At 57.5% G+C, this 20,664-nt stretch overlaps 7 protein-coding genes across 7 annotated transcripts; 4 read left to right on the top strand and 3 right to left on the bottom strand.

Annotated features, from left to right (window-relative positions):
- Positions 1 to 1,352: 1,352 nt before the first annotated feature.
- JN550_006490 (uncharacterized protein) lies at positions 1,353 to 2,825 on the bottom strand (the record flags this gene model as incomplete). Its single annotated transcript, XM_049318235.1, has 2 exons — positions 1,353 to 2,630; positions 2,712 to 2,825. The coding sequence occupies 2 exons, from the start codon at positions 2,823 to 2,825 to the stop codon at positions 1,353 to 1,355; spliced, it is 1,392 nt and encodes a 463-aa protein (XP_049171709.1).
- A 4,196-nt stretch (positions 2,826 to 7,021) lies between these two features.
- On the bottom strand, positions 7,022 to 8,522 carry JN550_006489 (uncharacterized protein; the record flags this gene model as incomplete). Its single annotated transcript, XM_049318234.1, has 2 exons — positions 7,022 to 8,172; positions 8,258 to 8,522. The coding sequence occupies 2 exons, from the start codon at positions 8,520 to 8,522 to the stop codon at positions 7,022 to 7,024; spliced, it is 1,416 nt and encodes a 471-aa protein (XP_049171708.1).
- Positions 8,523 to 9,579: 1,057 nt separating this feature from the next.
- Positions 9,580 to 10,080, top strand: JN550_006488 (uncharacterized protein; the record flags this gene model as incomplete). Its single annotated transcript, XM_049318233.1, has 1 exon — positions 9,580 to 10,080. The coding sequence occupies one exon, from the start codon at positions 9,580 to 9,582 to the stop codon at positions 10,078 to 10,080; it is 501 nt and encodes a 166-aa protein (XP_049171707.1).
- Positions 10,081 to 10,761: 681 nt separating this feature from the next.
- On the bottom strand, positions 10,762 to 13,127 carry JN550_006487 (uncharacterized protein; the record flags this gene model as incomplete). Its single annotated transcript, XM_049318232.1, has 2 exons — positions 10,762 to 12,722; positions 13,013 to 13,127. The coding sequence occupies 2 exons, from the start codon at positions 13,125 to 13,127 to the stop codon at positions 10,762 to 10,764; spliced, it is 2,076 nt and encodes a 691-aa protein (XP_049171706.1).
- A 2,285-nt stretch (positions 13,128 to 15,412) lies between these two features.
- On the top strand, positions 15,413 to 16,563 carry JN550_006486 (uncharacterized protein; the record flags this gene model as incomplete). The annotated part of the gene is made up of 2 exons (XM_049318231.1): positions 15,413 to 15,437; positions 15,515 to 16,563. The coding sequence occupies 2 exons, from the start codon at positions 15,413 to 15,415 to the stop codon at positions 16,561 to 16,563; spliced, it is 1,074 nt and encodes a 357-aa protein (XP_049171705.1).
- A 723-nt stretch (positions 16,564 to 17,286) lies between these two features.
- Positions 17,287 to 17,968, top strand: JN550_006485 (uncharacterized protein; the record flags this gene model as incomplete). Its single annotated transcript, XM_049318229.1, has 3 exons — positions 17,287 to 17,343; positions 17,401 to 17,484; positions 17,618 to 17,968. The coding sequence occupies 3 exons, from the start codon at positions 17,287 to 17,289 to the stop codon at positions 17,966 to 17,968; spliced, it is 492 nt and encodes a 163-aa protein (XP_049171704.1).
- A 1,362-nt stretch (positions 17,969 to 19,330) lies between these two features.
- Positions 19,331 to 20,452, top strand: JN550_006484 (uncharacterized protein; the record flags this gene model as incomplete). The annotated part of the gene is made up of 1 exon (XM_049318228.1): positions 19,331 to 20,452. The coding sequence occupies one exon, from the start codon at positions 19,331 to 19,333 to the stop codon at positions 20,450 to 20,452; it is 1,122 nt and encodes a 373-aa protein (XP_049171703.1).
- Positions 20,453 to 20,664: the final 212 nt, after the last annotated feature.

Below are 20,664 nucleotides of genomic sequence, written 5' to 3'. Positions count from 1 at the left end.
AAGGCCCTGAACGGCGATGTCGACGTGTACGACGAAGAAGGGTCTGCTATAGTCGTTTTCAAGAAAATACTGGCCTTTTTGGCTCTCCCACCGTTGGCGACTGGACCAGGGACCCGATAACCCTCACAGGAGCCAGTTTGATGGATTTTGGAGCACATACGGAGACAACTTCCCATAAACGGCTTGTTCATGGTGCTTCCAAGGAAACCAAGGCCACTGTTCGTCATCTCAAACAATCTCACCTTCCTTAATCCTTCTTGAGACCTGAAATTCACAGCCGCGTAGACCACAGAATGGAGCACGGACAGGTGTTCCATTGACGGCTCGCGGAGTGGCATGACCAATGTTGACTGGAGGCTGGTGGGTCAACATGCGCCGCCATGGCGCCTGAGGGTGGAAGAGTACTTGTTGAGTGTCTGCCGAGAGGCGCTGTTCTGGTCTGAAATATGTGTGGTTGAAACAGTCTCCATGACCCAGGAGCCTTCGACGTCTGTGATGCTCCCTGAACGTCTTATTCACATCCGAGTCAACCTCAGGATACGGGCAATGCCGAATGGATGAGGCTTGCGTGATGTCATCAGGGGATGGGTGAGCAGTTTGACACCGTAAAATCCATCAGGCCGAAGTATTTTTATACATATACACGTAGAGCATCCGTCACAACTCGATAGCTCTCGAAAAACGGGAAGGGTTCCGGAGACAAATCTCAGTTAGGCATGGATTTGGACTATTTCTTTGTGGTTGAAGAGTGTTAGTTTTATGGTCGAATGCAACTACGCTGCAGAACTCAGCGCGAAGTTGAACTTTCTCTTGGTATCATTTCTGTAAAGATTGCATTCACGTCGAGTTTCCTCCAGCAATAGATGGAACATTGGGTTGGGAATGTCTTCAGTTGGTAAACTACACTAGGAAGATGGTATATTTGTAGATGGACACCGACACCGATATATGCAAACGAACCCAGGACTGAACTTGGTAATAAATCAACCGCTCTCCAGATGCGCCTGGCCATTATAACGTACAACTGCTTCCATCACTTTCGTCGCCCTTCATATCCAGTGCCTCCTCGTTGAGGCTAATGGCGGTATATAACTGTCGGTGCTCGTATATCGATCGATTATTGAGAGATAACACGTGTGATAGTGTACGCCAACAAAGGGCGGCAAACTATAATGTGTTGGATTTTGAGATCTGTTCTGCCAGAAAGGTTTCATTTTGTCTCGAGACTGATTACAGTCGTATGATCGCAGGGGGATCCTTGGTTTGATATCCCGACCTGGCGAGGCTGGATGCGGGGATGGAGTGCATTGCTACTCCCCTCTACGCTGAAGCAAATAGCTCCCGCTGTGAGCTCACCGGTCCCTCGATCGGTCGGGGTGGGCACTGGAGGGCTCAACAACGATTTGCGGTAATCCACCAATCCTGAGACTGGGCAACCGTGGAATGGAGGTTGTGGCGCGGGTTGACCCCGACGAAGAGTTCCGCGTTACTCCGGTAGAGGTCGACGAGCGGCGGTCGCTCAGATCGCCTTCGGGCCCAACGGTGTCCACCATATCGGCAACGTGGGCACTTAATCTCTGATGGCGCTCCTCCGCGGGACCGGGGTAATCCGGGGGCGGTTCGTTGAACATGGGCGTTGTGGCTCCCGAGCGGGTGTCGTCCAGACTTACGTCGTCGTAGCCTGGGGGTTCGTGGCGAGGCATGTCAATCTCGCCCAGATCGGCCTCTCCAATGATCTCGGGGCTCGAGCCCGCGGTCATGGTGCCGACCGAATGCTGCGCCGATAATCTTCTAGGAGTGGTGGCGCCGGATCTCGGCAGGCCCGGAGACGGGAAGTCTTGTGTGCTGTCGAAGCTTAGGACTGAGCTAGCACTTCGGTCCCGACGATGGCTGAGGGCCGAAGGGGATCGGGTGGATAGGGCGATGCTAGCGGCATCGGATAAGAGGCCGATCCGCTCGCTTTCATTGCTGTTGGCTCGAAGTCTGGTGCCATCGTGCCTTGCGACACCCAGGTCCGCGTAACTGACACTCGACACGGCGCGCTGGCGCTGGTTCTTGATGCGCTGGTGGTCCTCCCGCAGCTCACTCACAGCGCTGGACTGACTGGCGGCCCTCGCGCGCTCGTTCAACTCGCTCAGAGCGACCGTGTCGCCGCGGGCCCTGGCCTCCCTTCGCTGTCGCCTCCGCTCTTCTCTCTCTGCGATCTCCTGTCGTCGAGCCAGCCGGATCTGGTACATGGTCTCCATCTCCTCCTCGCGCATAGCTTCCGCGTCCTCGACCGTCGGCATCTCCACCACGACGTCGACACCGTCTCGCTCGCCTTCGCGGCCAAGCACCTGTTCGTTTTCGCTCGCCTTGTTGCGATACGCCGGCAGAGTCATTACGGAACGAACAGACGTGTTCCTGTCGACAGTGCTGTCTCGGTTGGTAGTGGCATTGTCACCGGACGAACCCGTCTGCCTTGGGCGACTTGTGTTTCCCCCACTCTCCGGCGAGTCATCTTGGCCGCTGGTCGGGGTGTAGCCGTATCGCTTCGAGTAGTTACGCTTAGATGCCTTGTTGCGTTTCGACCTCATGCACATCCATATGAAGATTAAGAAGAGTACAAAACCGCCGGACACGGCAATCGCCTGTTGGATAGTACGCCGGTGTTAGCCATTGACTGGAGTCGCCAGAAAATTAAGATCAGACGCAAGCGGGCTGGTACGTACCACTACCGACACAGATATGCCCTTTTCCCTGGGGTCGTTGCTGGAGGAGTCGCGCGCGAGAAGACGGTTGAGGTCTCGAACCCTCGGTGTCTGTATCCGGGGAGGAAGATGCATGGTGTTGGACGAGAGTTAAACGAGCGACTGTGGTGGTGGTGGGCTATCTGTGTGGAAGAGAAGAGTATCCTGTTCTGGGTCTGGAGACGACCGTTCCCACTAAACCGATGAGAGGAGCTGGCTAGGACTGGCCAGGCCGGAGTTGAGCTCGGGATGCTGGCTGTTATGCTCTGCTACCGCATCACCGCGAAACTCGGGAGGGTGGATGCAGATGGGCAAATCAGCAGTCGTGTGCTGTGTGGTAGATGTCTGCCCTAGCTGGCGGATGGATGAAGTAATGAAGCGACGAAACGAAGGCCGTCGGAAGAGACTGCTGCCCTGAAGGACGAGGCTGATCCCAGACACAGACAGACACAGCTGGTGGCGGCGACCATGCAAGTGACCTTGCCTGCCTGGCCGATTCTGTGGAGTGGTGGGATGGGGGGAAGAGGCGGGTGGATGGGAGGGGAGGAGGGGGGGGGTGTGTGTGTGTGTGTGTCTGTGGCAGTCCGGTGCAGTCGACGGCGTGGGTTGGCTGGACGGGACGTGATGCGCCCTCGTGTAAGTCGTAACCTTGGAACCTTGGGCGGGCGGCCGCGGGTGTCTTGGAGGCTTAAGCGGCTTGGCGGTCTATCAATTACTTAAGTACCGTACCTTAGGCTGGGCCAGCGCTGGGCCTTCCCGTGCCGCTGGTTCAAACGGCTTCTTTCGCCTCCCACTTGGGCAGTGGGCTCCCGCCCCAAGCACCAAGTCAACGTGCGTGCGCGGCGTTGCGACGGAAACTCGGCCACCCCAAAAAGTCGACGCGGGGCACCTGGTCAGTGAGTGGTCAGGGTGACGGGCGAGGGCGGCAGGGTTTCGTCTTCTCTCGATTGGCCCGCTGGGGGTGGCGGTCGTAACGAGGGATGCGTGACGGTCGTCTCGTACAGCAGCATATACACTCTGCCTTCTCAGGGTGGGGTGTGGCGAGAAGGAGTGGAAGATATCCGGCCGCAGAGAGTAGTGAGCAGGAAAAAAATAAAATAAAACAAAGGCTGGAGACCTCGGATTGTCAAATGTCGAGAGGGTACCTAGGTATGGGGCCTGATTAACTACCATGTCAGATTTTGGTTGATCACCGAAATGGTAATGTCAAATCGCATGGTCGGGTCGCTTGCTAAGGGGGACCCCAGACGCCGGCAGCCCCCTGTCGCGGTGCCATGTAACGACGTTCTTTTCTCCTTCTCACTACCGTGGACCAGCAGGAAACCAGCCACTAGGTAGGCTAGCAGGCTTGCAACCAGCAACTAGACGGTGGGAATAGGACGCCAGCTTGTGAGCGGCCAGTGAAGGGCCACTACACTAAATCGCCGAGCGTGGTCCCCGGGGGTCTTCCCTTCACGAAGAGACCAAGATCTTGATTTCGCGCTGGGGAAAAATGGGTTTCGCTGGCTCGTCCCATGTGTGAGAGTGGGGCAAAGTCAATTCATCATCGTCGCCAGCGAGCGCGGCTCTGTCGGAGGCAGAGAAGACAGTCGCCCAGTAATGACTATGCAGTGGCATGCGTTGGAAACCATCTGACGCCCGTAGACCTGCTGCAGATGACGACAAGACAAGATGCTCTTGAGACTGGTGCAACCACCCCTCGCATCTGGCCCGTCAGTTGGTCCTGTCATCGTCGAACCTACCTACGAAACTTCCGAAGCTAAAACCTAGATACTGGTCTGGTCCCAGGTCTGACAGTTCAGGTCTACTACCAATGGAATCTGTCAAGGCTTTAAGGAAAGCTCTCTGGAAGAGCCGAACTATCGTCCTTGAACAGAGGCCTGTCGTCTGTTGAAAACCGACGACCCCGTCAACAAACTGCAGGGGCTGGACGGACCTCTCTCCATCGTCTGCTTGACGGACTGCTATGGTACAACGTAGCAGTGGGGTGGTCGGCAACCGTCGTGCTGGGTGAAGGGTGGAAGAAGCCTGCCTGCTGCAGACGCCGTAAATAGCATCCCCCCGCCGCTAACGTCGAGGCGCCTCTTGGCCATGGCCGTGCCCTGCAGTGACCTTTTGATTGCCCATCGTATCCTTGACTGGCGTTTTGGTGTTTCCAACCTTGGCGTCGTACGGCGCTTAGGGAATCCGTAAAACTTTTTCCACATCGGAGAAAAAGAAAAGTTGGCGGGTTTCTCGCGACTTTGCTGCGCCGCGGGCAGTGAGTGTCGAGGTGGTGGCCCGTGGCTCAAGACCGTTGCGATCCGCAGCACCGCCCTCCATCGCATGCAGCACATAACTTAAGAGCGTGCATGCCATCGCGCTCTGTGTAACACAACACACAGGTCAATCGCAATCGCCGAACCTCTTGTTCTGCCTCGGGCCTGTCGTCACATTGCATCGGCTTCAGCAGTTCCATATTGAGCCTCCATCGAAAGCACCTCTGGCCGTGGAGCCCCCAAGTGCCTCTTGGATCTAGACACCTGATCCGCCTGCTGTTGAGTAGCACTCGGGTTTTTGGACCCCAAGCTGTACAGTACCTTGCAGCCAGCAAGCTTGGTCAAATTCCGAGAAAATGAAAGGTGGGTGGAGAGGGCGGGCTCCATTCCGTAGTGAGACATGCTCGGCAGGCAGGTCTCGGGCCATGATGGAACCTGACCAGTAATGGCTCTCTCGCATTTTTCGCCAATCGAAACTCATTATCCGTTGCCCTGACGAGCTCCCGACTTCCCGCGTTTGTCGGCCTGGCCTCTCTGTGGATTCATTGAACGATCAACGATGGCCTAGACGGCGGCCAGGATTTGGCTCGATTCAGAGAGGGATTGCCGAGATTAGGGAGGACATGGTAGGGCTGAACGCTCTGTCCACCGCCGGCTCCACAGCTGATAACCGCATGAGATCCTCCGAGTTGACGATTGCGCGGGTCTCGGCACATTGAGGACGGGGGCCAATGAGCAGACAATGACTTGAGGGCAGTCACTAACTTACTGTGTTCGCCCCGACCGACTGTGAACTTGAAGCTATTCGCAACTGTTGGCAACACGCTCCCACCTACCCAAATCGGGCCGCGACCCAGCGTAGCATCAGGGAAAACGTAGCGCGCACGGTTCGTGCATACAGGCGCATGGATCGACCGGGGCCTGCAGCTTCGTCACACCCGACTTTTGGGGTTTGTGCCGCACTGGAATATCGCCCTCTGGCGAAGTACGACAGCACTATGGCGTTACTGCTGACCAAGACTTGAATGGAGACCAGTGCCTTGGCTCGCATCCATCGGCGTTTCCAGCTCCAGGTACAGTACTTCTTGATCACGACGACGAAGATCCAATGGCTTGTGAGTCTTCCCTCTACGAAGGGCTCTGTGTTAGTCAGACGCGTGACCGAGTAATCCACCGTTATACCCTCCCCTGCCAGGGCCTGCTTCCAGGCCAGCGCTTTACGATAAAGCACGCGCATGCTGCGCCACGCCTCAGATGATTATATCACGGGGGAAATCTCATCCCTCATCATGTTGCCTGACCCGTCCGCACGTGATGGCACCACTGGAGCAGCCGGGGGCCGTTGGGGGCGGGGCCCGGAGCTAATACCACGACTGAACTTCGGACCCGGACCCGCCGGTAAACGGCGTCCCGACTACTGCAGCTATGCTAGTCTCGTATAATCCTTCGCGTGCAACAGCCAGTCCACTCAATATATACTTGGTAAAGGTTGGTCTTTGACTTGGCAATAACATCGCATCAGGCCCATTCTGGCATTCGCTTCGGTTTCAGTTCCATTCACAGTGGAGAGGGTCAAGTGAATCAAGCAACGCAGTCACTGGCAAGACCAACTATGATGGTGGCTATTACTCGAACCACATCCCAGCGAAAGAGACTAGATGATGTAGATATAACGAGCAGTGTTCCCAACGATAATTTCATAATTGCCCCCATGAAATCGTGCAGTAGAGGAGGAAGCCCGACCCGTGGCATAGCTTTATAGCCAAGATGACTCAATACATGGTAGCCGCTGACAACCTAGCATATCAAGACTCCGAGGCTGAAGTGCCTGATTGCGTTCCACATGACGCTCCAGTCCCGTGATTTGACTTCCTTCAACAGTCTCTCTGCGTTGTACTCACGAGGTCGGTTCTTGGGCTCCGAGCCGGAAAAGGCAATTAAAAGATATTTGTATTGCTTCCTACATAGAACCTCCGCCGAGCAATCTTCTTAAGCACTTAGCCCTTCCTGTTGCCATTCATGCGCAACCTCCTCTCATCCAAACTTCTTCTCAAACTTCTTCAGCATGCCCGTCACCCCGCGCTCGAGCCTGTCTGCATTCTCCCCGAGCTTACTCCGGCTGTCCGGCTTCGGCTTGTACTTGACGTTGTGTTCGTGCTCCGACGGCCGGTACACCTGCTGGTGGATCGCAAACTCGCCTCCCGGCGGAATGCCGCCGCCCACCGGGCTGCTGTAGTTGTAGTTGGCGTACCCACCCGGCGGCATGCCGGGGCTCTGGAGGGGTTGGGAATGGGGATGTTGTTGCGGAGGCGGAGTCGGGTGAGAGTGCGTGTTGGTCTGGGTGTTGGGGGGCGGAGGAGGCGGCGGCGGCGAGAAGCCCGGCGAAACCGGGAACGCGGACCCGTAAGGGCTGGCTAGGCCTGGGGACACGAGGCCTGGCGAAGCAAGGCCCGGGGAGGCCAGACCGGAGACGGGCATGGTCACTGAGCGTTGGAGATGGCCAAACTGCGACGGCGGAAAGCCGGGACTGACCACGCCGGGGCGAGCGCTGGGCGGGTGGCCAGGGAAGCCTGGGCTCATGGGTCCCTGCGGCCCGTAGCCCGGGGTATAGGGGGGTGCATGATCCACGGCCACTGCGGCCCGGAGAGGGTCCACCCCATCATCCTCCGGTGGGGGCGTCTTCTCCCGATGCCTGACCTGCTCAGGGGCCGCCGGCGCCGCCGGGTTATATGCCATCGGCGCGAAACCAGCGGGCGACTCGGATGACCCGTGTACGGCTGAGATAGGAGGTGGATCGAAGCTCGGCACACCCTGCAGCGCGGGCCTCGGCGTGCCGTTGGTGTTCTCGGAGATGGCGGCCCTCTCCAGCTTCTGTACCAGCGGGTTGACGTCCTGGGAGTGAGTCCGGGGCGCGTGGGCTGGCGGACCAGGTTCGTCGAGCACCTCTACCTGGGAGGGCGGCAGGACCCGGCGGATGCCATTGACAAACTGCAGGGCGTCGGTCTGCGTCCAGAAGTATATGTCGAGGGAGTGCAGCTTGTAGTGGTACTTGTTCTCATTCCGCGGATCGTAGGTTGGGAGGTGCCACTGGCTGTGGTCCATCGGCGCACCAGGCACATCGTCGACGGTAATGCTCACGAGACACTGCTGACTGTAAGAGTATCTCACTCGAGTCTTATCCAGAACTATAGTCAGGCCGAATCAGAACGTGCTCCTCGGATCTGGCCATTGGCAAATGAGAGATAGGTGGTGGGTGCGCTTTGATCTTACATCCATCAAGGGCATCTTGGTCCTCCGTGCCGGGTTGGTTGGCAATCTCGACGCGCGCCCTCCGGTCATTCGCATTCTCGAACAGATAGACATAAGAACCTTTGTCGAAGCGATGATGCGGAGGCTTCGCGGTCGGCGGGCCATAGAAGTAGTGCACATCCCCGAAGCTGCGCGTTGCAGGAATTGTCAGTCCCCGCACCCAGTCGACCTGAAGCTTCGCGGCTGGTTGGTCGGCAAAGTGTGTATACTCACAGCGTCGCGACATTCTCCTCTCCCGGGCGGACCGCCATCTTACTCGCGCTGAAGGGGTTCGCAGAAGGGGCACTGCCCAAACTGCCGAGAGAAAGCAACGGAGGAGAAACTGGCTGAGAAAACAAACAGACTGCACGGAGTGAGATGGTGTGCGATGTGAGAGTGCTCAGCGTCCTTGCGCCACGAGCATCGACCTCAGCGCCAGGGTATCGCAGACACAACGAGAGAGCAGCAAGCAGAAGCACAGAAAGGGAGGGAGAGGAGAAACAAAAAAAAAAGAATTGGAAGCCCAAGCTACCCTACCCTACCTGCACAGCAAGCATCATGGCCTGCCCGCTGACGACGATCCGGACCGCGGGCGTCTACCAAACCAATTTTGCCCATTCCCATCCTATCTATTCCTTGCTTCTGCTCGCATCAGCTGCAGGTCGAGCGTGCTGTCGGCGCTTAGGAGGACCCCTCGAGAGGGCCACCGGGAGCGACAGCGGGGTTGTAGCGTCGAGACGACCCTCCAATGATGGCCCGCGGTCGCTAAGCCCGCTGGAGGCACGGGCTTGACGGGGGTTCGTTAGCGGCACTTGACCCGGCCCCTGGACGGCACAGGGCACAGGGCACAGGGCACAGGGGTCCAGGCACTCGGGCGGGTCCACCTGGGCAGTGTGTCTTTCTTTCGGGCTTTTGGTTCTTCCGGCGCCCTCGAGAATTTCTGGGACGCTGGAGATAGCTTCGATGTCAGAGTCGATCCCGGAGCTTGCCAGACAACCAAAACCCGCCCATTGACGAGCTTCTGCTGCTGTTTCAGGGATCCAATCAAGGTGCTTCTCGGCAACACAGCACTGAGCGCCCCCGACCGAACTCTGACGTACATCGCCGCAGTCGTCCCCCGAGGAAAACAGCCAGCGACATCCGGCACCTCCTGAAATCCGGTCCCGCGAGACAGCCGAGAAGCGTCACCGAATCGCGACGTCCTCACCAGTTCCGCCCTTCCCAGGGCGCCGCCACCGCCGAACCCAAAGACACCGTCTTCCGAACAGCCGACTCTCTTGCCGAAAGCAGCAGCAGAAGTCGACATGACGCTCCTCAGCCTCGCCCACGTGTGCTCGCACCTGCAGAACGCCTCCAAGGCGCGGCTGGGCCTGACGTCGACGCCGTGGAACTCGAGCAACCTGTCGCTGCTGCTGTCGCTGCAGCGGACGGGGTTCCTGTCGTTCGTGACGCGCGGGGGCGCCGTGCCGCCCGACCCGGCCGCCCTGAGCACCTACGCGCCCGAGCCGCTGACGACGGCGACGGTCGCGCGCCAGCGCCTGTGGGTCGGCCTCAAGTACAGCAGCAACGAGCCCGTCATGCGCTCGCTGCAGATCATCAGCCGGCCCACCCGCCCCGTCACGGCCAAGCTCGAGCACCTCGAGCGCCTCGCCCGCGGCTGGGACAGCGGCCCCACCCGCCTCATCCAGCGCGGCCTCAACCTCGGCGAGTGCATGTACGTCAGCACGCCCAAGGGCGTCATGGAGATCCGCGAGGCCGTCGAGAGGAAGATGGGCGGCCTGCTGCTGTGCCGGGTCTCGCCGTGATCTGCTGGCCGTGGCGGGACGGGGTGATGGACAAGAGATATTGGAGGGGAACACGCACGGCGCTGCACTCTCGCTGGGGTCGGGCTTGTATGATATAGGGGCCTCGTGCGGGCATAAAGGGGCGGTAGAAGGCATACAGGCCTGCTGTGCTCGCAAACAAGCGACGACGAGACGACAGACAGACAGCAAGCATAGAGGCGGACAGGGCCACGATGTACCAAACATGTACAAAAGCAAAACGCCTATTGTATCATATCCAAACATGAAAGAGAAAATCACAATGCACCCACGCGCATCGATTAATGCGGTTCTCGGGCTTTGGAATTGAACAGTGGTATCCATTCTGACTAAAAACTGATATGTACAGGCCCATGGGCTTCTTCTATCACAAAAGGCGATTATTTCTCCTTCCCCTTTCCCCAAAGAGAATAATGCCAACCCTCCCGGAGCTCAGGAGCAACGAAAAAGACGAATGCTAAGCTCCAAATACTCCCACACCCCCATGCAAGTTCCCTAGTTGTTTTGGTGTGTGAAGAAGCACAAGTAAAAGGTATACCCCCCTGACGCCACCCCCAAATAAAGCTCTCACAACAGACGGGATGGTCAAGGACGTAATTGCCCCATTTCGGCGCTGTGGAGAACATGTAAGCCTCGAAAACGCCACGACAGGAAGTTGCTTGACTATGCAGTCACTGTCTCGACATCCTCGGTGTTTGGGGCGCCCTCGGTCTTGGGCTCTTCCGAAGCTGCGGGTGCCTCGCTGATCGCGCCGTCGACCGTCTTCTCAAGTGGTATGTCGGTGTGCTCAGGGACGTTTTTGTCTTCCTCGACTGGCTTCCCCGAGCTCAGATGGATAACATCTTCAATGTCCTCCACCTTTTCTGGGTCAGCAGTGACTGCTGGTACGGTTGCAGCCGGGCTCTGTTCCGCAGCCGCGGCCGTCTCCTGGGACGATGAGGCCTCGTCTGCGGATTCCGCAGGCCTCTCCTTGACAACCGCAGGCTCCTTGGCCACCGCAGGCTCCTTGGTCACCTCGGGCGCCTCGACCATTGAGAGTGGTTTTTCTGCGGAGTCAACGGCTGGCTTGTCCACTGCTGCCGCAACCGGCACAGATTGGGCCTCCTCCTCCTCCTCCTCCTCCTCCTCCTCCTGCTTTTCCACGACGGGAGTGATGGCAGTATCTTTCGAAATCGCGGCCGCTTCGATAACTTCCTCAGCGCTCTCCGCCTGGGCCACGACTGGGGCGACCGCCTTTGTTGTCGGCTCGGCAATGGCGGGAGCAGCGGTGTCTTTGGTCGTGTCTGCCATCTTGGTTGCGTCCTTGGCCTTGGCAGGGGTCCCCTTGCCTACAGTCGGTTTCTTGATGGTTTCCTTGGGCTTGCCCACCTCGGCGACCTTGGCCGTGGCCCTCTTCGCACTTCCCTCGCCATCCCTGCTTGCCGGCTTCTTGACCGTCGACGGGGCGCTCTGCTTTCGAGGTGGCGTGACGGGCGTCGTCTTGTCGTGGGTCTTGCTTGAACTAGCCTGCGTCGGCCGCATCATACGTGCCAAGAAGCTGTCATCTGCTTGGCTTTCCTTCCGGGCGACAGGGTGGTCCTTAGCGGCCGGCTTGGGAGGAGGACCCAAGCTCGGTCTTGGCCTGTTGATGGTAGAGCTCTGTCGTTTCAAGGTCTTGCCAGCGGTAACTGTCCCCGCGGTCGAGGTGCTGGTTCTGCTGGAGGGTCGGTGGGACGAAGCTGGGACACCCAGGGAGCCGGACGCGTGGGAGGCTGGCTGTTTCGGGGCCGCGGCATTGGAGCCACCCAACCTAGAGGCGGATGCAGCTGTAGGGGCCGTCAGGCTTGAAGGAAGCTTGACAGGACGAGTAGGCGACTTGGGTTTCGGCTTGACAAAGCCAGTGCTCGAAGGCGACAGCTCAAGGGCGGCAGGCTTCTTGCCAGATGACGTTGTTGGCTTGGGGGCTGGCGCGGCAGCCTTCTTGGGGGTGTCGCCCTTCGAGACAGGGGCCGCGGGCTTCTTCTCGGGGCCCTTTGCCGCATCCTTGGCCGGGGCCTTGGGTGCGGGTGCGGGTGCCGATGGGGATTTCAAGGGCTTCGCGGCGGCCTTGGACGACGTGGAAATAGGGGTAGCCCTGGGTGCAGGCTTGCCAACGGTAGCAGTGCTCTTGGCCTTGTCCTTGTGCTTGTCCTTAGCCTCGGTCGCGGCGTCAAGGCCGAGTAATTTGCCATTGACGGCGGCCTTGACGGTAGGATCCGCGGGGGTGAGCTTGGTCCTGGTCTCCTCCTCGTCCACGATCTTGTCGGGGTTCGGGCCGTGTGTGACCTCGGGGGTCTCGGTTCCCTTCTTGGGGGAGAAGCTGGCGGGCGAGTCTTGCCTCGGAGATTCGGGGATGGGGTGGTTGGACAGGTTGGTCTTGAACGAGGCGGCGTTCTTGGCCATGCTGTCGGTGAAGGGGTCGCTCTTGTCGGGCAGCGCGGCCGGGGTGGTGCTCTCCGTCTCGTTGCTCATCCTCCTGCTGGACACGGAGATGGAGTCGCCGCTGGGTTCGCGTCGGAGTCCTATGCGGCCGTCCTTCTCTACGGCAACGAAGCTGGTTCGCACTTTGGACAGCGGGCGGGGAGATTGTGAGGGAGTGGGCGAGCCTGTGAGTAGATAGAGTTCGGGTTAGCGATGCAGGCACAATTGAGTTCCAGTTTTTGACGCGCGAATGACGTTATGGCGGTGTTCGAATGGGCATTATATACTGGGTCCCGCGCCTGAGCTCTCCAGCCAAACCAACAGTGGTGCAGGGCTGGTAGACTGCGCCCGCGAGAAAGAAAAGAAAACTGGTGCATAGAAAGAACAGACTAGAGACGCGGAAGGGGGTTCGGGGAGCATCTGGACATGGACAGGGCCCCGGTCAGGGGGAGGAAAGGTGTCTGCTTGTGCGTACCGAAGGATGCAAGTCCATTGGGACCTGGGGAGCGACCTCTGTCGTCTGGCGGGCTGTTTCCCGGCTCGCCGCCCTTCTGCTCAAACATGGCGCGGAGGTTCCTGACTCCCGACATGGCTGCGGCCGGAGACTGCGAGTTGCAGACTGAACACGGGCGAAAGGGGCGTTAGGGGTTGGCAGAGGCAGAGGCAGAGGCAGAGGCGGAGTGAGGTATCGCGGCCGGAGGGGGGCGGTCCTCAGGGGCAGGCGCGGATTGAGTTTTAGTCTAGTAGACTGGCTGGTCGGCAATAGTGAATAGGAGTGGCGATGGTGGTGGTGGTGGTGGTGGTGTTGGTGGTGGTTGGCCAGACCAAACAAGCGTCCAGTGTAGCTCCCGTGGTGACTGGATACTAGACTAGATACCTATGTGCCTTGGGCTGTTGGCGGAGGAGGCGGCAGCTGTCACCGGGGGAGACGAGGCAGGTCGCGTTGGTGCTTGTTGAGCCCAAGTACATGCCCTCTCGAGCTCGGTGCCCGTTTGCCTGGCGGGTTGTTTCCGCTTCGTTTGCTGGTCGGGTCCGATGTTGCGAGAGGTTCGTTCCTCTTGTGTCGAGGCGAGCGAGGCACCTCGGGTAGCTCTCTGCTCCGACGGGGGGGGACTGCCCAGGGACTGGGTCCGGGAAGCTGCCCGATGGGAGCTGCTGGGAGCTTTGGATCTTGGGAGCTTGGAGCTTGGTCGGCGACGATGGGCAAGTGTCGAGTTCAGTCCACGATGGGAATGCGACAAGACATCAGCAAACGGACGGACGGATGGTTGTGGAGTATGGGATTAAGTGGCCGCTGCTACTGCTGCTGCTGCTGCTGCTGTCGCGGGTGTTGTCTGACAATCTTGCAACGTTGACAGCATGGCGATTCCCCCCCCCCAAGTTCATGCGACGTCGCCAGTCTGATTGGATCCCATCCAAAGCCCAGTCCAAGTCCAGTCCAGTCCAGTCCAGTCGGGTCCACGGGCAGGCATCTTTGTGGGCTACCACAGTAAGTCATGGGCTCCGGCCGTCCACTTTTGACGTGGTGGGCTGTTCCCGCCCTCGGGCACCTGGGGGCCCTGAGGGGGCCCCTGAGGAGGCGTCCTTTAATTAGGGGACGTATTTCCATGGGTGGGTTCAGGGGTTGAGGGTTGAGGGGCTTCCATTGCAGTGCCAGGGCTCAGCATCAGCTCTGAGCCTCCATTGCGGTGTCGGGTCACGCTTCACCCGCCCGGATGGGGTTGAGACTAGTTATGACTACGAGGAACTTGGGAGGAAGGCGACCAGACTGGAGGTTCGGTCCATGCCTAACAAGACAGGCTACGATCTAAAGCCCCCAATGATGGTGTTTCTCTGGGGCTCTTTCAACCAGACCCAGGCCGCGGCCGTGGAAGGGCACCGGTACAACTCGTCCACGGGTACCTGAGGTAGACTCCCGAGACCGTACATAGGTGGCACTTCCGAGGCACTGGTAACGAGACGGCGGAAGCGGCTAAAGTCTTGCCTGCGTTTGGAAGTCTGTTTACTTGACACATGCGCCAGTCAGAATGGGCCGGGTGTTCTATTCGATGTGCGGAGCTAATATAGTCACCATTACAAGAGCGGATTCCTTTTGACTCTTCTTTGATTTCTAGAATGTTTCTAGCTGGAGCCTGTCATGGGGAAACTCAATGCCAACGCCAGCCCCCTGGCAGCCCGCGGGTCATTCTTTGTTTCATGTTCACAAGCTACTGTACAACCTCCCGATGTGCAGCGCGTTGCTCGACGCGTCGGTCGGTGTCTGTCCCCAACGCCAAATCCAGAGGCGCGTACAACGTGACTTGGACGAGCTAATGCGCAGCACCAACACGAGACTTTCCGCACCACCGGCCACGTCTCGCCGGCCGCTGGCAAAGCATGCACTGATTTACCTTACCTACCAGGACCAATAACTACCAAATGGTGGGCCCGCCAGGTCCACGGCCATGGTGACTGTGTACTACCGATTGACCGAGCGCCGTAATCTTAGTTGGGTAGAAGCAGATTTGGGTACCGACGTGAGGGAGTTGCTCCGTAATTGAACAGTAACAAAACCCCCCTGCAACATGTCCATATCCAACCCCTGCCGACGACCCCAGAATGACCCGGCGACGTTAGGTTGGATTAAGATTTGGAGTGGGCGAGAGGTTTGGTATGGGCGCGTCAGCAGAGAGAGAGAGAGAGAGATGGGCCAAGCCCGGGTTCGAGGCCCAGCTCCGGTTGCCGGAAGCTGGGCGCTGGGCAGCCCCACTAAAACTCAATTGAAGCGCTGCGAATTTCTGAACGTCGAGCAGCACCCAGGGCACCATCGTCACCCAAGCCAACAGCCTGCCCCGTCTCCAGCCAGAGTGAGTCGACGACCAATTGCCTCATAGCCATGGCCTCTCGCGTTCTCAGAATCGGTGCGTCTTCCCTGGTGCCCTCCGCCCCCGCCAATGCCTCTCCATCTCCAGACCGCCTGCTGACCTCCCCGCCCCAGGCCTCATCCCCGGCGACGGCATCGGCCGGGAGGTCATCCCCGCCGGCCGCCGCGTCCTCGAGGCCCTCCCCGCCTCGCTCGGCCTCAAGTTCGACTTTGTCGACCTCCATGCCGGCTTCGAGACCTTTGAGAAGACGGGCGCCGCCCTGCCCGACAAGACGGTCGAGGTCCTGAAGAACGAGTGCGACGGCGCCCTCTTCGGCGCCGTCTCCTCGCCCTCGACCGCCGTCAAGGGCTATAGCTCCCCCATCGTCGCCCTGCGCAAGCGCCTCGACCTGTACGCCAACGTGCGCCCCGTCAAGACCGTCCTCTCCGCCCAGAACCCCATCGACATGGTCATCGTCCGCGAGAACACCGAGGACCTCTACGTCAAGGAGGAGAAGACCTACGACGGCCCCGACGGCAAGGTTGCCGAGGCCATCAAGCGCATCTCCTACAGGGCCAGCTCCCGCATCGCCACCATGGCTGGCGAGATCGCCCTGAGGCGCGAGAAGATCCGCAAGGCCGGCGTCCCCAGCATCCACAAGGGCCCCCTCGTCACCATCACCCACAAGAGCAACGTCCTCTCCCAGACCGACGGCCTCTTCCGTGCCACCTGCCGCGAGGCCCTGGCCGCCGACCAGTTTGCTGGCAGGGTCGAGGTCGAGGAGCAGATTGTCGACAGCATGGTCTACAAGCTGTTCCGCCAGCCCGAGGCTTACGATGTCATCGTCGCCCCCAACCTGTACGGCGACATCTTGTCCGACGGTGCTGCCGCCCTCGTCGGCTCCCTGGGTCTGGTGCCCAGCGCCAACGTCGGCGAGGGTTTCGCCATCGGCGAGCCGTGCCACGGCAGTGCCCCCGACATCATGGGCCAGGGCATCGCCAACCCCATCGCCACTCTCCGCTCCACCGCCCTGATGCTGGAGTTCCTCAACGAGGAGGACGCTGCCGCCAAGATCTACGCTGCCGTCGATGCCAACCTCGAGGAGGGCAAGCTGCTGAGCCCTGACCTGGGCGGCAAGGCCAAGACCGACCAGGTCGTCGAGGACATCCTCCGAAGACTGTAAGATTCACGGATGGAATGCGATACCCAGAATCATGAGAAACAGTGTACGGTAGATAAAAGCGATCATTGTGGCTTTACGAATTGCCAGTTGGATAACAAAGAGTCAGCTTAAAGAAGAAAAAAAAAATTTATACAGGCAATTGACGGCGGTTTCAGACGAGACATGGAATTATTTCACCCCGTGCGTGATGAAATGCTCTCCGGGTAGGCTTGTATCAGTGGACAGTCGATAGGTTGAATCCCTTCGCTTTCGTTGGGCAATGGCATAGGTTCAATTATGCACGCGTCGCATTGGGCTTCAGTACCTCGTTGCCACCTATAATTCCCATCACAGCTACCAACTAAACGAACTCTCCTTAGCCAACGTCGAACAGAGTTGTGAGTCCGACAGGCTGGACAAGCAATGCCAGTGCGCTTCATTGTCGAGCAACGTCACTGTATCTAATCTGTGCTCCGATGAAGATGTTCTTGCTCAGTGGAGAATTGCCTCTTGAGCATGATTCATATAAACTTTGAGGAACAATTGAGATGTCCCTCAGATAGACTTCGCACAACTTAAACTGTTGGTATACAGTATCGCCACATTTTCTATCTCCGTAATACCTGCCTCTGCAATTTCGACCTGGTCTATAAATACGCAGCTGATCTCGACCTCGACTGCAACTCCTGGATTCCCTTCTACACCACAAATCAACTCCCAAGTAAACAGACCAACACCGCCAAAATGAAGCTCGGCAACGGTTTTGTCGCTCTTGTGACTGCTGCAGTTACATGTGTTTCTGTATGTTCACACTCCTTATCTGAACAGATCGAGAACAGCGCTAACGCACAAGACCAGGCCACACCTCTCAAGCCTGTTGATCTCTCCTCTGAGCTGAAAAATATCACTGCTGTGGGCGACCCGATCGAGCCACGCAAGATGGTACGTCTCATCCTTGCTTGCTTATATGCTGTGCATACGCCAACATTCAGTGTCACCTTTCCTCGACTACCGCAGTCCTCAAGCCTCTGTTGAGTCAAGACCTCGCCATGTCACTAACCATCTGATTCCTTAGGAGGACGGCAGCCCCTGGTGCCGGCAACCGACAGACTATAGCAACGCCGGAGCTTTCCGCACGATGGAGAACATCGACTACCTGCGCAGGGTTGGCGGCCTCTGTCCCACCGCTCCGGGCAGCGACAAGGGCCAGTGCAACCGCGTGGCTTGCCAGTGGCGCTCGGCCATCTACGTGTGCAACGACAACGACTTCCCCGTCAGCCCCGAGTGCAACTACGTCGCCGACCTAGCCCAAATCATCTTCGACAAGTGCAGGAATCCAAGAAAAGAGCGCCACCACGAGGTGCACGGCTTCGCCAACGAGGGCCACCAAAACTGGTCCGTCGTTGTCGCCGATGGCGACTGCTAAAAGGTTACGTGATTATGTCCGCCCGCTTGGCTTCGTGGCTACGAAGTATGTATCGGATGGATGTCGGTGTTTCGATTATGTATCAATAGTTTGTCACAATCAACTGTCTATAACCATGCACACGTCAAGCTCATCGTGGTTTCTTGGTTAGATACATAGTTATGGTTTGATCAGCTTCACCCTTATTTACTTGAGTAGCGTGGATTATTTACGATGCACTGGAGCCGGCCCCGAAGCCTTGTCTGTGTCTGCGAAGGCACTCCGCCAGTGAGGTGCGTCTCTCCCTGATGTTCCAACATCATTTCTCACGGCACTTGCCCCATATCTAACCCAAGCCTTACAATGTATGTCGTCGCCGAGATTATTGCCATTCACTGGTCTCGGAGCATTTGCTCGCGCTCCAGGACGAATGTTTCGCCCTCGGTGGCTTGTCGCGATCCGAATGAAGGTTCTTACACTATTGCCACATAAGCACAACACAACTTACGGGCCATAATATCCGCCAAGAAAGAAACTTCTGGCAAAAAGCTTGTATTGCCAGGCTCCGACTACGTTCAATATTTTGTACTGTATTCGTCGCCTAGTCCTTCAAATTGTCAAGTGGGGTTGAGCCATGGCGTGCCTGCATACTACTACTGTGTTTGTACCTGAATTACTTGGAAGACCAGGGATACCCCTCCAGCAAGGCATTCTAGACCATTATTTGGCCTTATTCCAACCCACACGCAGCAGATTCCATCCTAGTCATGCTGAGATGACTCTTTCGCCCTACTAACGAGGAATCCAGGATTGTGCTACGCACCTGAGTCAACTCTCGCACGAACCTATGTAGGTACGCAGTACAAGTACCATGCTCTCTGAAAAGGTCCTAGAGCCAATGTTATTAGGCGACAAAATCTGTTGCGCATGTATTAGCTTGAACTCTGTCTCCTTGACTGACAGGCGGGCGGAATACTATGTACGTACAGCCAGGGCTCAGCGATGATTACTAAGCGGGGTTTTCTTGAAGGGTATGCTTCCCGTGCTACTTTTCAGCTATTACATAGGTAGTTAATGCGTGGGGAAATTTGGGGACTCCACACGACTGGGGCCGGCCCCGGGGCGTCGATAGTGGGTCAGTATACTGTGTAAGGGTGATCTGAATGAGCTAGGCTTCGCCAGAACACCGCAAGCCCGAGGAAAAGGTATCGGGACGTTCGGCATCAGGGTGCTTGACCGTCGCAGTACTTCGAAGACGTCTCCAAGTATAAATGCAGAGGAAGGAAGGTCCGTCATTCCTCTCTGTTGATCCAAGGCATATATTGCTACATGTTCTTCAAAAGTGTGCGGAATTCATGAGCACTTCTCCTATCTACAGTTACAATGAAGTCCTCAGTTCTGAATTGGGCTTTGTCAGCCTCAACCGTCGTGGGATATCCTACATTGTCAAAACCCAGCTCCCTCGTCGTGACCGAAGCACCACAGTCTCTTCGGCCCTATGTTATCCGTCGAGGTGATGGGCTGACCTCGAGCATGGGCAACCAGGTCTACCGATTCCCCGTCACCGGCAACTCCTCTGGTGGAGCTTTCACAATATTGCAGGCCAATGCCCCGAACTCTGCCTCTATCGGTGTGCTCCCCCACCTCCATAAGTTACATTACGAAAACTTCTATGTCAACAAGGGGCGAGCGCAACTATGGGCTCAGACGGCGGACATGGACGAGCAACAAACCAGGGTGATGCAGGCAGGCGACTACGGCTGTGTTCCGCACAACACCAAGCACGCATACCAGTTCGAGGATCCGGACACGGAATTTACTGTTGCCATTCAACCTGGCGGATTCGAAGCACTCTTTTTGGCCATATCAGGAGGAGAATACAAGTCTATAATCGGGTCCGAGTTCATCACAGAACAGAAGAATGACTCGTCCACTGGCGTAACGCCTGAGCTGGCTGCCATGCTAGAAGTATACGACTCATGGATCGAGCCGAATTTTGTGCCGCGTCAAGATTCTGTCAATGGCATCGCTGGTTCCGGCAACTGGCACAACGGAAGCAACGAGCTGGCAGCCGATGAGTTCACGCCGAACTTCATCGCTAAGAACTACGGCCCCAAATACCTCAACAGCGAGGGGGGCATATACACCATCATTGCTCCTCTTGCCACCGGGAAGCAGACTGCCAACAACTTGACGGAAGGAACGATGACGCTGAGCAAGAAGCTGGCGAATCAGACCGCTCCAGTCGCGACGGTCCCCGTACATACGGCCTTCCAAATGCAGGAAGGCCAGCTGCTCGTGACTATCGGTGGCGAGTCTGAATTTCTGGAGACAGGCGACGTCGTCTTTGTTCCCGGCAACACGACCTTCTCTTACTTCTCCACGGTGGCATTCACGCAGTTCTTGTACGTGAGCGCCGGTGTCGGCGGGCTAGACGAGCAGCTTCTTGCGAATAGCGTTGACTGGGACTATGCAACGTTCCCACAGTACCCGCCGTCTAATTGAGATGTTAATAGTCATGGGGCCCTTTCGGCAGGGAATAAAAAGGCCCCAAAATAAAAATTATAATATATACCGCTATATAGCGCTTAGTTATACCGTTTATAATTATACTAGGGCTATTCGGGCCAAGACTTGCATTGGAATAAGAGTGTTTTGTGCCTCACTTGGATACAGGAAGTACAGCCTACCGGATTTAGGCATAACTTCAGTTCGAT

This window comes from Neoarthrinium moseri (genome assembly GCF_022829205.1).
Source record: "Neoarthrinium moseri strain CBS 164.80 chromosome Unknown scaffold22_Wmoseri_CBS_16480, whole genome shotgun sequence".
NCBI lineage: Eukaryota > Fungi > Ascomycota > Sordariomycetes > Amphisphaeriales > Apiosporaceae > Neoarthrinium > Neoarthrinium moseri.
This window is presented reverse-complemented; position numbering and strand designations above follow the sequence as displayed.